Source organism: Balaenoptera borealis, assembly GCF_965194805.1.
Source record: "Balaenoptera borealis genome assembly, chromosome: 10".
NCBI classification, from domain to species: Eukaryota; Metazoa; Chordata; class Mammalia; order Artiodactyla; family Balaenopteridae; genus Balaenoptera; species Balaenoptera borealis.
Genome location: NC_138874.1, coordinates 58,172,288 through 58,187,614, shown reverse-complemented (window position 1 = coordinate 58,187,614; position 15,327 = coordinate 58,172,288). Strand labels below are relative to the sequence as shown.

Here is a 15,327-nt window from a genome sequence, read left to right as displayed (position 1 = left end):
AAAATAAGTGACATTATTTCAACAGAACTCCTTTTCCATCTACTTATTTACATAAAGGTTTCTCAGCTCTCATAAAAATGAAAATAGAAGTATCATTGAGCTGAATTCCGTCTCATTGTAGCAATATTTATTCACAGATATAATACCTAATTGAAAATAACAAAATGAGCTTTATCCATCTCATTAGGAATATTTTAATATATTTTCACTTTTTATATTTAATGATGATTGTTTAATCATGTTCTTTAGATTAATGTATACTAATTATAATTGTAATAAACCATTCTAGGAGACACTTTTTTTTTTTTTTAACACTTAGGCCTTTATGTTATAGGAAATTTATATTTTTATCAGTTTACATAAATATTTTTCTTGTATAGAAGTATAATGTGATGAATAAAAGACTTTTGGTCATAGAAATATATCACTCTAGGACAGGCCTTCTCAACCTCAACACTATTGACATTTTGGATCAGATGATTGTTGTTTGTTGACTGACCTGAGCCTCATAGGATGTTTAGCAGCATCTCTAGTGCCCACTGGATGCCAGAAGCACCCATCATCCCAGTTGTGACAATCAAAAATGTCTTCAGACATGGCCAAATGTCCCCTGGTAGGCAAAATTCCCACCACCATGCCTGGGAACTCCACCTCTCTACCCCTGTTGAGAACCACTGTTTTAAGATAAGAATGGAATGAAAATGCAAGTTCAAGGAAAAAAAGAAAAGAATAACGTAAAATTTCCAAGTTTTTAAAAAATGCTTCATTAATGTATTCTTTATAAAGTGGATGATGGTGGGCATAAAATCATTATGGTATTTAGAGTCCACTGGATACATAAAACAAGTAATCATTTTTCAGAAATTACCACTGTTTTCAGAATGACAGAATTAAATCCTCTGAAACTCTTACGATGAAAAATTTCATTTGTCAACTAAAAATTGTGCAAAGGAGTACATAGATTTTAACAACTATCTTAGGTACTCAAACAAAAAAAGTTAACATTGTTGCTATAAGTCATAGCAAAAGTACTATAAAGGCTAGACAGAATGCATTGATTTCATTTCCTTAATTACTCTTTTTAGGCAAAGCTTTATGTCCTTCACATATTAACCTTCAGCATCCCCACACACATACTCTGATCTCCTAACTGTTTGCCCTATACCACTACCTGTCCCCTTGCCCCTAATCACATTCCTATAATGTGATTTTGATTTTAGTAACACTAATACAAGGTAAGGATTTGCAGTAACTAATTTGGATAGACATATTGAGCCATGGTTTATAATGCTTCTGTGCATAGTAAGTAACCCTCGTTTTGAGTAAGCTAATTTTCCATTTACAGAACCTTATTCATGTCTAAAAAAATGAAGCCGTTATCTATTTTTAAAAAAATAACTAAATCCATTATATATTTTATCAGATTACATGGTGTTAGGCATTTTTACTGTCATAAAGCTAGTAAGTATCTAAATTCTCCAGATTTTGCTGTTTTTAGGAATCGTTTTAAAACAAAATTTTATGAACTTAGTGTTCTAGAAGTCATTTTTGGAAATTTTCTATATATACAGTAGACCTTTTGACAAAATATTCAGCCCACAGAGTCATTGGGCTTTTACCAACAATTCAAAATAAATTACTCTCAGAAAGGTGGTCTACAAACATTTTTTCTCTGTTAGGAACTAAATACCTCTAAATATTTTGAACTTATTTTTTAAATATTATAATTTTATAGCTCTGAGAAGCAATTTTATTGGATTTTTGAGAAAGGCCCAATGATACTTCATATTATTTATAATAGCAGAAGATATTTAGCCAGTAGCATTAGAAGCATTAGAAGACTGAGTAACACTACAATAAATTCACCCAGGCTTGGCAAAGTATGCAGTGTGGGTGTGTGTTTGTGTTCAAAACAACATAGTAAAGTAGTAAAAAAAAAGAGTTCCACAGCACAGTGATTTTCATCTTTACTCTTAAGGAAAATTGTTCATCAGCCCTTTTAAAAATAAAATATTTATGTTGAGAGAGAGCTCTTAACTATTAAGGAAGGAATTTGCTCCATAAAATATCTAATACATTTCATATTTTAACAAATTAAAAGTTTCTACTATTTTGGAAATTTAATAGCTATGTCAAGACATTTTCTACCCATCACTGTAAATCTGAATTTGAAGATTTTACAAGTGTAATAAATGAGTGTTTTCTGTTTCCTTCGTATTTTATGCCTCTGAAGAAGGCATCTCAAATGCAAAATAGCAGAAAGAGTTTATGTGTACTGATGTCAGTTAATGTGATCCCTTTTACTCTGGGAACATCTGTATTTTGAAAGGCTCAGAAGGGAATTTCAAATATCTGTATTTTGAGAAATTTCTTAAGTGATTGCATCATCATCTGTGGAAGTAAAAATATGTTCCAGTGTTCTAGCAAATAGAATTTTCTTTGGACAAAGTATGTGTGGAAATCCATTACTGTTTAAAAACATAAAGTTTTTTTTTTTTTTTTTTTTAAAACATAAAGTTTTAATTTACTTTATTGACTATCTGTGAACTTTTGGCAAATCATTTTCTGTCTTTTCCAATATTAAAAAAAAAGAAATTTACTACAACTTGTTAATGGAGAAGCTAATAATTTTGGCTAAATCAGAGAAATGGAATTTTAGTTTTTGAGAGGTAAACGTTCAGTTGTATGCTCTGAGAAGACAGTTTAGTTATTTGAGCTCATAAGTCCAGTTAAAGCAATATAAATAATGAGATATGCAAATAAACAGTCTATTTAGTATGATAGAAAAAGCTTCTTTGATTTTGGTGGAATCAGAATCACTTCTTGGAAGTGATTTCATTTTTTTTACTTTCAAGTACAGATTCCTACACTATGATATTTTATTATGCTTAAGATTTAATTTTCCCCATGTTAATAAGGAGCAAATACAGTGTAAAAATATATTCATATTTTTACAATATAGAGGGCAATGCAAATAGCTTTGTTTTTTTAAATTTTATTTTATTTTTTATACAGCAGGTTCTTATTAGTTATCTATTTTATACATATTAGTGTATAGATGTCATTCCCAATCTCCCAATTCATCCCACTGCCACCCGCCCCGCAAATAGCTTTGAATGATATCAGATTTTTTTTTTTAAGTGGCATAATTTTTTTTAATGAATAATTTTTTTAAATAAATTTATTTATTTATTTTTGGCTGTGTAGGGTCTTTGTTGCTGCACACAGGCTTTTCTCTAGTTGTGGCGAGCAGGGTCTACTTTTTGTTGCGGTGCACAGGCTTCTCATTGCAGTGGCTTCTCTTGTTGTGGAGCACGGGCTCTAGGCGTGCGGGCTTCAGTAATTGTGACACGCGGGCTCAGTAGTTGTGGCTTGTGGGCTCTAGAGCGCAGGCTCACTAGTTGTGGTGCACGGGCTTAGTTGCTCAGCGGCATGTGGGATCTTCCCAGACCAGGGCTGAAACCCGTGTCCCCTGCATTGGCAGGTGGATTCTTAACCACTGCGCCACCAGGGAAGTCCAAATTGGCATAACTCTTTTTTTTTTTTTTTTTAATTTTTATTTTTTATTTATTTTTTATTTTTTTAATGCTATTCTTGTCTGCTTACATTCTTTTTTTAATGTATGTATGTATGTATGGCTGTGTTGGGTCTTCGTTTCTGTGCGAGGGCTTTCTCTAGTTGTGGCAAGCGGGGGCCACTCTTCATCGAGGTGCGGGGGCCACTCTTCATCACGGTGCGCGGGCCTCTCACTATCGCGGCCTCTCGTTGCCGAGCACAGGCTCCAGACGCGCAGGCTCAGCAACCGTAGCTCACGGGCCAAGCTGCTCCGCGGCATGTGGGATCCTCCCAGACCAGGGCTCGAACCCGCGTCCCCTGCATTGGCAGGCATACTCTCAACCACTGCACCACCAGGGAAGCCCTGGCATAACTCTTAACAACAGCATTGCCTTCTATTGGGTAGAACAGTGGTTCTCAGATTGAGATAACTGAAATGGATAGATCTATAGTGTTGTATAATGGTCCCACTAAGAACCAAAGGGACTGGATAAATTCCCAGTCTGGATGATTAGCCTTTCTTTGTTAACTATTAAGCACTTAGAGAAGAATTATTGAAAGTTTTGCCCTCTGTAATTGGCACTTTGGGCCCTGCATTATCTTTTGCCTTTGCAAAAAATCACATAGTGGCATTCAAGTTATATTAATCATATTTCCTTTGGAGGTTTTATAACAGTCTTCAAAACCTCCAAAATGGTGTTGTCTATTTACTTGAGCATGCCTTCCTTAGTATTAGAAATACAGTCATGCAGTGTGAGAATGTTTCTCCTTACTTAAATAAAGCATTCCAGTGATATTTTTAAAAAGCATATATTAAAAGAATAATAAAGATTTTTCAACAGTAGAAATTCATTAGAAATGAAAAAAAAAATATTGCAGTGTTACTCTGCATGTACAACTTAGCTCTCACTTTCCTGTCATTAAGAACAAAATAAATATATTTTGGGTTATCTAGTTATTAATGGAAAAAAGGGACACATACAAAATTATCTGGAGAAAGAATTCTGTTTTTCTCCTGGCACTAAATTATGTTTTGTGGAAAAAACACTGTAAAACTTAGTTGACATTTTCAATTATAATTGTACAAAAGATAAAGAATGTTATTCAAATGATTTTTTTCCTGTTACAGTAAATACTATAACTTTACATTCTAACTCAGTTAAAGCACTGGGTACTAGAAGAAAGAATGTTGATTTCTGATTACTTAATTTAATGTAGGAGTAAGACTTCCAGATCCTAAAGAATTGACAGTTAACATATTATAGTATCATTGTCTCCACTGAATTTTTAAATTTTTAAAACAACTCAGAGCTAATTTCTTCAACTACCCGATAGGTCTACAATAATGTTGCTGAAGATGGATTAGCAGTAATGCTTTAAGGGTGGGATCTAGATGAATAAAATGTTTTAAACATATGGAGTTCTCCAGCTTAGGAAAATCTTAGTATATTTTGGAGAGGTTTTCATGTAAAAGTCAAATTAAGTGAAATAACTTCCTATGTAGAACTCATTTTCCTCTCTAATGACTATGGCAGAACCACAATTAAGATAAGTTTATTTTTAAGCTGCAGTTATCAATGACTTTCTCTCATCTGAGGCTTAACTGCTAAGCCTCAAACCTTCTATTGAGATCATTTGTGATATAACAAGAAGTGCAGATTAAAACTTTTTTTAAAAATAAAAAAATTAAAATATTTTTGCCTCTAAGATTGGCAAAGATTGAAAAGATTGATACTGGCAAGGATTTTATGAAATGGGCACTCTCATAAACAGTTGATAGAAGTATAAATCACTGAAACTTTTTTGGAGGGCAATTTGACATCATTTATCAAATTGTAAACGTCATCTAGCAGTTCCACATCTAGGAATTTGTCCTACAGAGATATTCCCATAAGTACGCAAAGATATACAGAAATTTCTGTTACAATATTGTTTGTACTAGAGAAAAATTAGAAACAACCTTATTTAACCAGTGCTTTATTGACTGACCTTCATGGTCATTTTGAAATTAAAGGTATTTTATTTTAAAAAGAAAAGCAGTAATTTAAAAAACAATGAGGAATGGAAATGTAAAGTGTTACAGTTGCTGTGGAAAACAGGCTGGCAGTTCCTCACAAAGTCAAACATAGGATTATGATATGATGCAGAAATTCCACTTCTAGGTATATACCCCCAAAAATTGAAAAAAGGGACTCAAACAGATTACTTGTACACCCATGTTCATAACAGCGTTATTCACAGTAGTCAACAGGTGGAGGCAACCCACGTATCCATTAATGGATGAATGGTTAAACAAAATGTGGTATAAACAAATTATGGACTATATTCAGCCTTAAAAAGGAATGAAATTCTGATACATGCTATATAACATGGATGAACTTTGAGGACATTATACTAAGTGAAATAAGCCAGGTACAAAAGGACAAATATGGTATGATTCTACTTACAGGGGGTACCTAGAATAGGCAAATTCATACAGACAAAAAGTGTATAAGAGGTTACCAGGGGCTGGGAGGAGAGGGAAATGGCAAATTACTGTTTAATGGGTACAGAGTTTCAGTTTGGGATGAAGAAAAAGTTTTGGAAATAGATAGTGGTGATGGTTGCATGACTTTGTGAGTGTACTTAACACCACTGAATTGTACACTTAAAAATGGTTAAAGTGGTTAATTTTATGTGTATTTTACCATATTTTTTAAAAAATGGTTAAAGTGGTTAATTTTATGTTGTGTATTTTTTAACCACAATAATTTTTAAAAAATGAGGCAGTGCTATGTGTATTGACTAGGAAAGATGTCAGAAGTATTTTCAGGGGGAAAAAGTGTATGTGTATATTATGGTGGAAGATTGAAGGGTGGATTCTTTTTTTTTTAATTCTCTCTGTATGTTTGTTTATACACGGGGTAGAACTGTTGAGAGGATACATATCTATTTGTTAATAGTGTTTACCTGTGGGGAGTGGGACTAGGAAAGGAACTTCATACACTTTTATACTGTTTGAAAAATTTTTAATTTTGTTTATTTATTTATTTAATTTTATTTTTGGCTGCGTTGGGTCTTAGTTGTGGCACGTGGAATCTTTCGTTGCAGCGCGGGGGCTCTTCGTTGTGGTGTGTGGGCTTCTCTCTAGTTGTGGTGCATGGGCACCAGAGCATGCAGGCTCAATAGTTGTTGCACGCAGGCTCTCCAGTTGTGGTGTGTGGGCTCCAGAGAGCGTGGGTTCTGTATTTGCAGCACGCGGGCTTCTCTGTAGTTGTTGGCGCACAGGCTCAGTAGTTGCAGTGCGCGGGCTTAGTTGCCCCGCGGCATGTGGGATCTTAGTTCTCTGACCAGGGATTGAACCCGTGTCCCCAGCATTGGAAGGTGGATTCTTAACCACTGCGCCACCATGTTTGAAATTTTTATAATAAGTATTTCTTTAAAAAATAGCTTTATTGATTCACCCATTTGAAGTGTACAAGTCAGTGGTTTTTAGTATATTCAGAGACTTGTGCATCCATCACCACAATTAATTTTAGAACATTTTCATTATACTCCTTAGCCATAACCCCTCAATCCTTAGTCCTCTCCCTGCCCCAGCCCTGGGCAACCACTAATCTGCTTTCTGTCTTTATGGATTTGCCTCTTCTGGATATTTTTTATATACTACATGGACTTTTAGTGTCTGGCTTCTCACTTGGCATGTTTTCAAGGTATGGCTGAACAACATTCTTTTGTATGGATATGCCACCTTTTATCTATCTTATCTGTTGATAGATATTTGGGTTATTTCTACTTTTTTGGCTATTATGAATAATGCTGTTCTGAAATTCATGTCTTTTGAGGCACAAACGTTTATTTTGATGATGTCCTGTTTATTTTTGTTGTTGCTGCTTGTACTTTTGAGGTCATAGGTAAACCATATGCCAATTTTTTTTCTAAAAGTTTTGTAATGTTAGCTTATATATTTAGGTCTTTAATCCCTTCTGAGTTAATTTTTTTATTATGGTGTGAGGTAGGGGTCCATCTTCTTTGTTTTGCATATGGTTATCCAGTGTCCCAGAACCATTTGTTGAATATAACAAGCATTTCTTGCTTCCATAATTTTAAAACTATAAAAGTAAAAGACTGGAATGATAATTTGCTAAAATGGCAAAAGTAAATGTGTTCTTGGTAACAGGGGACTTCAGTCTGAAGAGTTAGTAAGCAAGGAAAAGATTAAAGATAGAAAGGGAGCCAATAACTGCTGGAGTAAGGCCTATGGAAAAGGTAGATTCAAAAGTATGGATAGACGCTCCAGCCTCTGAAAGGCTGAAGTACAATGCTTCTACCAAAGTACAAGAGAAAAATGTAAGAATAGATGCTTAAGAATTGGTGGTAGCAGAAAAGAGAGTTGAAGATGTCAGAAGACAGGTTCTCTTGGGTGATAGGTTCCAGGATGAAATAGGAACAGTTATTTTATCAAGATGTATTTAGTTTGAAACTTTATTAGAACACTTGCCAATCTTGTGTTGCAGTTATCTATAAAAATCAAGTCAGTAGTTGGTTGCTTATAAAATTCAAAAATCTATGAAATTGTTGCTAGGCAAAAAAGGTACATTGACATACGAGATTAGTTCTACCAGGAACTTGGTCAGAATTGGAAGAAATAAGTTCTTAGTATATTTATCAGCTACATCCTTTATAAAAATAAAATTCTTGGATTCTTCCTATTTCTGTGACACAGAGGAATTCTACTTGGCCAATCCCTATAAATTTGCATGAGATCATCAGACAAATACTTATGGTAAAGTAAAATAAATCTTGGATTAGTTCTAAGACGTCTTCAGGATTCATTCATTCAGCAAATATTTATTGAGCATCTACTATGTGCCAGGCACTATGGATATAGTGGTGAGCAAAACCAGGCAGAATTTATATGTATTTGGAACTAGTAGTTGAATGAAGATGTCTTACCTTAATCAAATAACAAATTAATGTACAATTGTTATAAATGCCACAAAGGAAGGATATGTAGTACTATAAAAACATACTGGGGTGGCTGCCTTCTCCACTTCCAGATGCATGGAGGTAGCGTCTCCCTGATGTGCTTCGGGTTGCAGGTAGTTGCCAACCCTGAGATTAATGGAGGGCTGTGAGATGCCCACGATGGTTCTGCAGGCACAGGTGCCACTACCCTCCCACCTCCCAATCTAGGGTGATTCTCATAGTAGCATCCAGTAGGTGCCCACCAAAGTCACCGTGATCCATTAGATATTAAAGGTACCACAAGCTTGATTAGTTTTGTGACGAACACTTAAGTTCTTTACATCAAAGAAAACATTGAGTATCTTAACAAAGAGACAAAGATACTTCTTTCCTCTTGGAAAGAAGAGTGTCAGCAGGACCTCAATCTTTTTTTTTTTTTTTAATATTTATTTATTTTGGCTGTGCTGGGTCTTAGTTGCAGCATGTGGGATCTTTAGTTGTGGCATGTGGGATCTTTAGTTGCGCCATGCGCGCTTCTTAGTTGCAGCATGCAGACTCTTAGTTGCTTCATGTGGACTTCTTAGTTGTGGCATGCAAACTCTTAGTTGCAGCATGCATGTGGGATCTAGTTCCCCAACCAGGGATCAAACCTGGGCCTCCTGCATTGGGAGTGTGGAGTCTTACCCACTGGACCATGAGGGAAGTCCCAGGACCTCAGTCTTTTGAGGAAACAGGCTGAAGAGGATTCCCATGGGGTTGGGGTATTCTGATCCCTGCAGCATCAGGGAAATGGAGTGGATGACGCAAAATAGATGGTCTGTGCTGTGGTAGATAATGTGTGCTGGCAAATGTCTCTGGACAGAAAGACCTTGGTACTGAAATAACTTCAGGGCTACGTGGCGAGCAGCATTCACAGCTGGGTGCATGAAAGTAGCATTCTTTGAAGATGTAGTTCCAGCAGTTAAGAATGGAGAAGCTGGAATGAACGTGTATATCTATTCTTCAGGGAGTGTGGGAGCACAGAAACTAGTACTTGGGCAGTGTACAGAGGAAGATATTGGTGAGTTGTCAATGTTACTTTGATACCAAGATTGGGCAAAGTGGAGAATGAGTTGCTGAATGATTGTGAACAGTATTGAGTGCTCGGTCAACAATGTCCTGTTTACGATAGACATTACCCTCGAGGCTAGTGCTACTGAGGAAGTGGACATGTATGTAGCTGTGGTGATAAGACATGACAGTGTGGGATTGACACATGATGAAAAGACTAGAGGTACATCAAATCCTTCAGCAAATTGTACTTGCCCTTCTCAACCTAGAAAAGGATTTCTAAGGAAGACAAACTGTTCCTCGAAGTTACCCCTGTTGTCTAGCTTTAATGGTAAAAGCGACTTACTTTAAAAAATGTATATGTATACACACAAATATGTATGCAAATATGTGTGTGCTCAAATTACCTTCCACAGGTATATGAGTGGAAAAACTCAGTTCGGTGAAATGAAAACTTACTCTATTATATGTAAAAATTGTTTGAAACCACAACACTAACCCTTATTGAAGGCAAAGTGTAGATATTAGAAGAAATGACTAAAATACAGATCAAATATGTCAGGTATCAGGTCATGCACCAAAATGGAAAGCTAGTTTTGAGAAGTTATTCAGAAGCCTTGCTGTTTTAAAAGCTGGCAGTGTTTCAAAGGCTTATTCCTAATAATAATAATTGCCCCCGTTTAATTGTGAAGGAATAAAATTTAGATCACAATAGCTGCATTTCACAATATTTGCTTAACTGTATACAAAAGACAAAGATATTTGCTTGTTCTCCAAAAGAGGGCAACATTAGAAAGAAAACTCACTTCAGTTTTGAACAATTGAATGTCTATTACTTAAGAAGAAGCTCTTTAAATCAGTGCACCTTTTCTCTGGTACAGTAAACAATTGCTTTACCAGTGAAAAGGTGCATTGATTTAACAGCCAAAAAAGAGATATAGTTCTTAATATTTCATGAAACAGCCCTAATCCTGTCAGTTGTTTTCATTATAGATTTTATAGTTGCCTTTCTGACCACTTCTTAGCAGTCTGAGAAAATATACTGTTATTTACTATTAAAAAAAATGATTTTACTGAAATCAGCCCATCAGATCAAGAGGAATCCTGATGCATTTTCCTCTGAAATGGATGTGAGAAATGTAAATTTTGTAATGAGAAATGTAAATTTTGTAACAGTATTATTTATCTTCGTTCACTTCTAATAGCATGTCATGTCAATTTCATGTGATTACTTAAAAACTTTTTCCTCTTACTGTTCCAAAAACAAAACAAAACAAAAACCTGGTCTGGCACAGGAGGAGTCAAGGAAGGCTCCTCTGAAGAAGAGACGACTAAAATGGTAATCCAAAGGCTTAAATTTGCAAAGTTAAGCAGAAGAGTACTCTGGGTAGAGATGAGCATGTGCACTAGCCTTTGGGCAAGAAGAAACATTGTTGAATAAGTGCTACTGGGGCACTGGGAGAAAGGCAAAATACAGTGTGAGAGGCTGAGGGAGACCAGGAGGGAACATCCAGAGAGACTAAAGGAATACCTGGAGAATGAATGAGTCAGGGGGAGAGTTTCAAGAAGGATGAACATTCTGAAATGTTACTAAAAGAGCAAATACTATGAGAATGGGAAAATCTTGTTAGATTTAGTAGCATAGTAGGGTTATGGGTGAGATATTAGCAAGAGCAGTTTTGATGGGAGTGATGGGGACTAAAGCTAAATTGGAATGGATTGAGAAGTGAGGAGTCAGTGAAAAGGTTGACTTGAAGATGGAGGAGAAAGAAGTTGGTGGCTGGAGAGAGAAAGAATTGAGGGAAAGAATTTAAATTTAATTAATTTAAATTAATTTAAATTTAAATTTTTGCTTATTTATTTAATGGGAGAGTCTAAAGCCCCGTTAAAAGCTGTGGGAGGAATTATTGAGAAGAGATATTGATTATATGAGAGAGAGAAGGGCTCATCAATGATTTATGGTTCCTAAAATGGCAGGAGATAATAGAATCTAAGGCAGAGGATTGGCCTTAGATAATGGAGAGAAATCTCCTCTTGGAACTGGAATGAACTAGAATGAACTATGTATAAGGAAAAGATTGTATGGTTTCTATTTTATCTGTGACATAGGAGATGTGTAATCCACTGAGTAAAGGAGTCTGAGGTGGGTTGGGGTTCAGAATAGAGGCGAGAGAAAGAGTAAGGCCCATTTGGAGTTAGTGTTCATGATTGTTTTGTTTTTTGTTTTTTTTGGCTGCGTTGGGTCTCGTTGCTGCACGTGGGCTTTCTCTAGTTGCTTCAAGCGGGGGCTGCTCTTCGTTGTGGTGCACGGGCTTCTCATTGCAGTGGCTTCTCTTGTTGTGGAGCACGGGCTCTAGGTGCACGGGCTTCAGTAGTTGCAGGCTGCGGGTTCAGTACTTGTGGTTCGCGGGCTCTAGAGTGCAGGCTCAGTAGCTGTGGCACACAGGGCTTAGTTGCTCCGCGGCATGTGGGATCTTCCTGGACCAGGGCTTGAACCCATGTCCCCTGCATTGGCAGGCGGATTCTTAACCACTGCGCCAGCAAGGAGGTCCCAGTGTTCATGAATTTTTAGTGGAACATATCTGCCCTATCTCATGACTTTTTCCAATACGATTTGGTGATATAGGTATAAGCTTGGAGAAAAGAAATTCATCAGGCTTGTGTTTTTTGCCAGACAGGTGAGTTTAGGCTTTTAATCAAGAATGCTGTTGAGGAATTCTCCGGCGGTCCAGTGGTTAGGACTCCACGTTTCCACTGCAGGGGGCACACGTTTGATCCCTGGTTGGGGAACGAAGATCCTGCAAGCTGCGTGGCGCGGCCCAAAAAAAAAAAAAAAAGAATACTGTTGAAATGATGGACCAAAGCTTGATGAGAGAAGTGAAGAAAGAAAAAGTCTGATAGACTGGGAAAAAGCATATGTAAAGGAGAGAGTTGAATTTTGCTGTGCCATGTTATTGAGCTATAGTTCCCATACCGTAAAATTCACCCTTTAAAGTATACAGTTCGGTGGTTTTTAGTCTTTTTTAGCTGTGCAGTCATCACCATTATCTAATTCCAGAACATTTTCACCACCCCAAAAGAAAATCCTGTACCCATTAGGAGTCATTCCTTAATACCGCCTTCTCGTGGCAACCACTAATCTACTTTCTGTATTGATTTGCCTGTTCTGGACATTTCATATTAATGGAATCATAATGTGTGACCTTTTGTGTCTGACTTATCTTTCTTAACATAATGGTTTCAAGGTTCATCCATGTGGTGGCATGTATCATTACTTCCTTTTCATGACACAATAATCTGTCTTATGGATATATAACATTTTATGTATCTGTCCATCAGTTGATGGACATTTGTATTATCTCCACTTTTTGGCCATTATTAATAATGCTACTATGAATACTTATGTACAAGTTTTGGTATGACCACACGTTTTAATTTCTCTTGGGTATACACCTAGGAGTGGAATTGCTAGGTCATATGGTAACTCTGTGTTTAACAATTTGAGGAACTGCCAAAGTGTTTTCCAAAGTGGCTGCACCATTTTACATTCCTACCAGCAATATATGAGGGTTCTAATTTCTTCACATCATCACCAACACTTATTATTGTACACCTTTTTGGTTATAGCCATCCTACTGGGTGTGTTGGGTACCTTTTAAAACTTTTTTATTTAGGCAAGTAATACATGAATTTTTCTTATAAAACATTAGCATTATATAAATCAGGCTAAAACCCCTATGACCTTCACCCTGGCCAGTTCCTATACCTTATCTAAAAGGAACAGTTGTTTTCATTTTGATGTATGTATTTTCCAGAATTAAAAAAATTCTCAGTGTAGATAGTCCTATATAGTCTTCTTACATTAATCCATCTGTTTTCATAAAAACTCAGTAATAAATGATATTAGTTTTTTTCCCTTTCCAACCTCTAACTGTAGAATGTAACATATTTTAAAAATTATAACATCATTAGTAAAAATCGTATCAAAGAAGTAAATGAAGTAAATGCCTATAGATAAAGCCTTAATGTCCTGTATATTATGGCTTTTTAAATGACAGCTATTGGTCCTCATGTATTGAAACTTTATCAGTAAAACTAATAATTTTCTTCTTGTTTTTAGTGCCTGGCTCTCTGGCTATGAAAACCCTGTGGTATCTCGAATTAATATGAGAATACAAGATCTAACAGGACTAGATGTCTCCACAGCAGAGGAATTACAGGTAGGTAATCACATCCTACACTTCTTCAAAAGATGCTTCAGATGAGATTTTTTCTGTCACTATACAGGCAGTACTCAATTTGCATGATACTTTGAGACTGTAAAAGTGAATATATAAGCTGAAACCATATACAGTGATCTTAATAATCAGTAGGAAAAATTGTTCTGTGACCTTTAAAATTTTTTGTCAAGACATTAAAAACTCTTACTGTTGAGTATAAACTTATAGGGAAATGAAAAATATGTAAAACTAGTATTTATTAAGTACACTGTGATTTTTTTTTTCATTCCTAGGCCTGTCAGGTGGCCATGGCAGTTTTTTTTAAAAATTATTTTTATTTTATTTATTTATTTTTGGCTGTGTTGGGTCTTCGTTGCTACGCACAGGCTTTCTCTAGTTGGGGCGAGCGGGGGCCGCTCTTCATTGCGGTGCGCGGGCCTCTCGTGGTGGCTTCTCTTGTTGCGGAGCACGGTCTCCAGGCACGGGGGCCTCAGTAGTTGTGGCACGTGGGCTCTGGAGCGCAGGCTCAGTAGCTGTGGCGCACAGGCCCAGCCGCTCCATGGCATGTGGGACCTTCCCAGACCGGGGCCCAAACCCGCGTCCCCTGCATTGGCAGACGGACTCCCAACCACTGCGCCACCAGGGAAGCCCAGTTTTTTTTTTTTTTAAATAAATTATTTTTTTCTGTTTTCTAGTAAGAAATAATTTACATACCATAAAATTTACCCTGGTTTTAATATTCACATGGTTGTACAATCATCACCACTATTTTCATCACCTCCAAAGAAACCCCAGTTAACTAGTCACTCTCCATTCCCCCTCCCTAGTGCCCCTGGCAACTGCTTCTCTACCTTCTGTATGTAAGTTTGCCTATTCTAAATATTTCATGTAAATGGAGTAATACAATATGTGGCCTAGTGTATCTGGCTTATTTCACTTGACAATGTTTTTAAGGTATATCCATGTTGTAGCATGTATCAGCACTTTATTCTTTTTCATGGCTGAATAACATTAACATTCTCTTGCTTGGATATACCACGTTTTATTTATTTATCAGTTGGAGGGCTTTTGGATTGTTTCCGCTCTTTGGCTATTAAGACTAATGCTATTTGTCTACAAATTTTCGTACCAATGTCATTTAAATTTCTCTTGGATATAAACCTACATATGTAATTGCTGGGTCATGTGGTAACTTTAATATTTGAGGAACTGCCAAACTGTTTTCCAGAATGGCTGCACCATTTTACAATCCCATTGGCAGTGTATGAGGGTTCCATTTTCTTCACATCCTTGGCAACACTTGTTCTTGTCCAGTTTTTTTATTAAGGTCATTCTAATACATTTGAAGTGCTATCTCATCATGGTTCTTATTTGCATTTCCCTGATGGCTAATGATGTTGAGTATCTTTTCATGAGTTATTGGCCATGTTTTTAAAAATTTATTTAATTTATTTATTTTTGGCTCTGTTCAGTCTTTGTTGCTGCGTGTAGGCTTTCTCTAGTTGCAGCGAGCAGGGGCTACTCTTTGTCGTGGTGCATGGGCTTCTCATTGCGG

The 15,327-nt window shown here is 36.4% G+C and overlaps 1 protein-coding gene and 1 pseudogene across 5 annotated transcripts in view; both read left to right on the top strand.

Annotated features, from left to right (window-relative positions):
• P4HA1 (prolyl 4-hydroxylase subunit alpha 1) overlaps window positions 1-15,327 on the top strand; it is an 85,866-nt gene that overhangs the window by 54,211 nt on the left and 16,328 nt on the right. For all 4 annotated transcript variants that reach the window (XM_082406871.1, XM_082406870.1, XM_082406873.1 and 1 more), the window contains exon 10: window positions 13,673-13,776. In XM_082406871.1, coding sequence (XP_082262997.1) covers window positions 13,673-13,776 — 104 coding nt within the window. The remainder of the gene's footprint in view (window positions 1-13,672; window positions 13,777-15,327) is intronic.
• On the top strand, window positions 7,795-12,426 carry LOC309604740 (enolase-phosphatase E1 pseudogene; annotated as a pseudogene). The gene is made up of 2 exons: window positions 7,795-7,884; window positions 9,207-12,426. The product of its transcript is annotated as an enolase-phosphatase E1 pseudogene (transcript).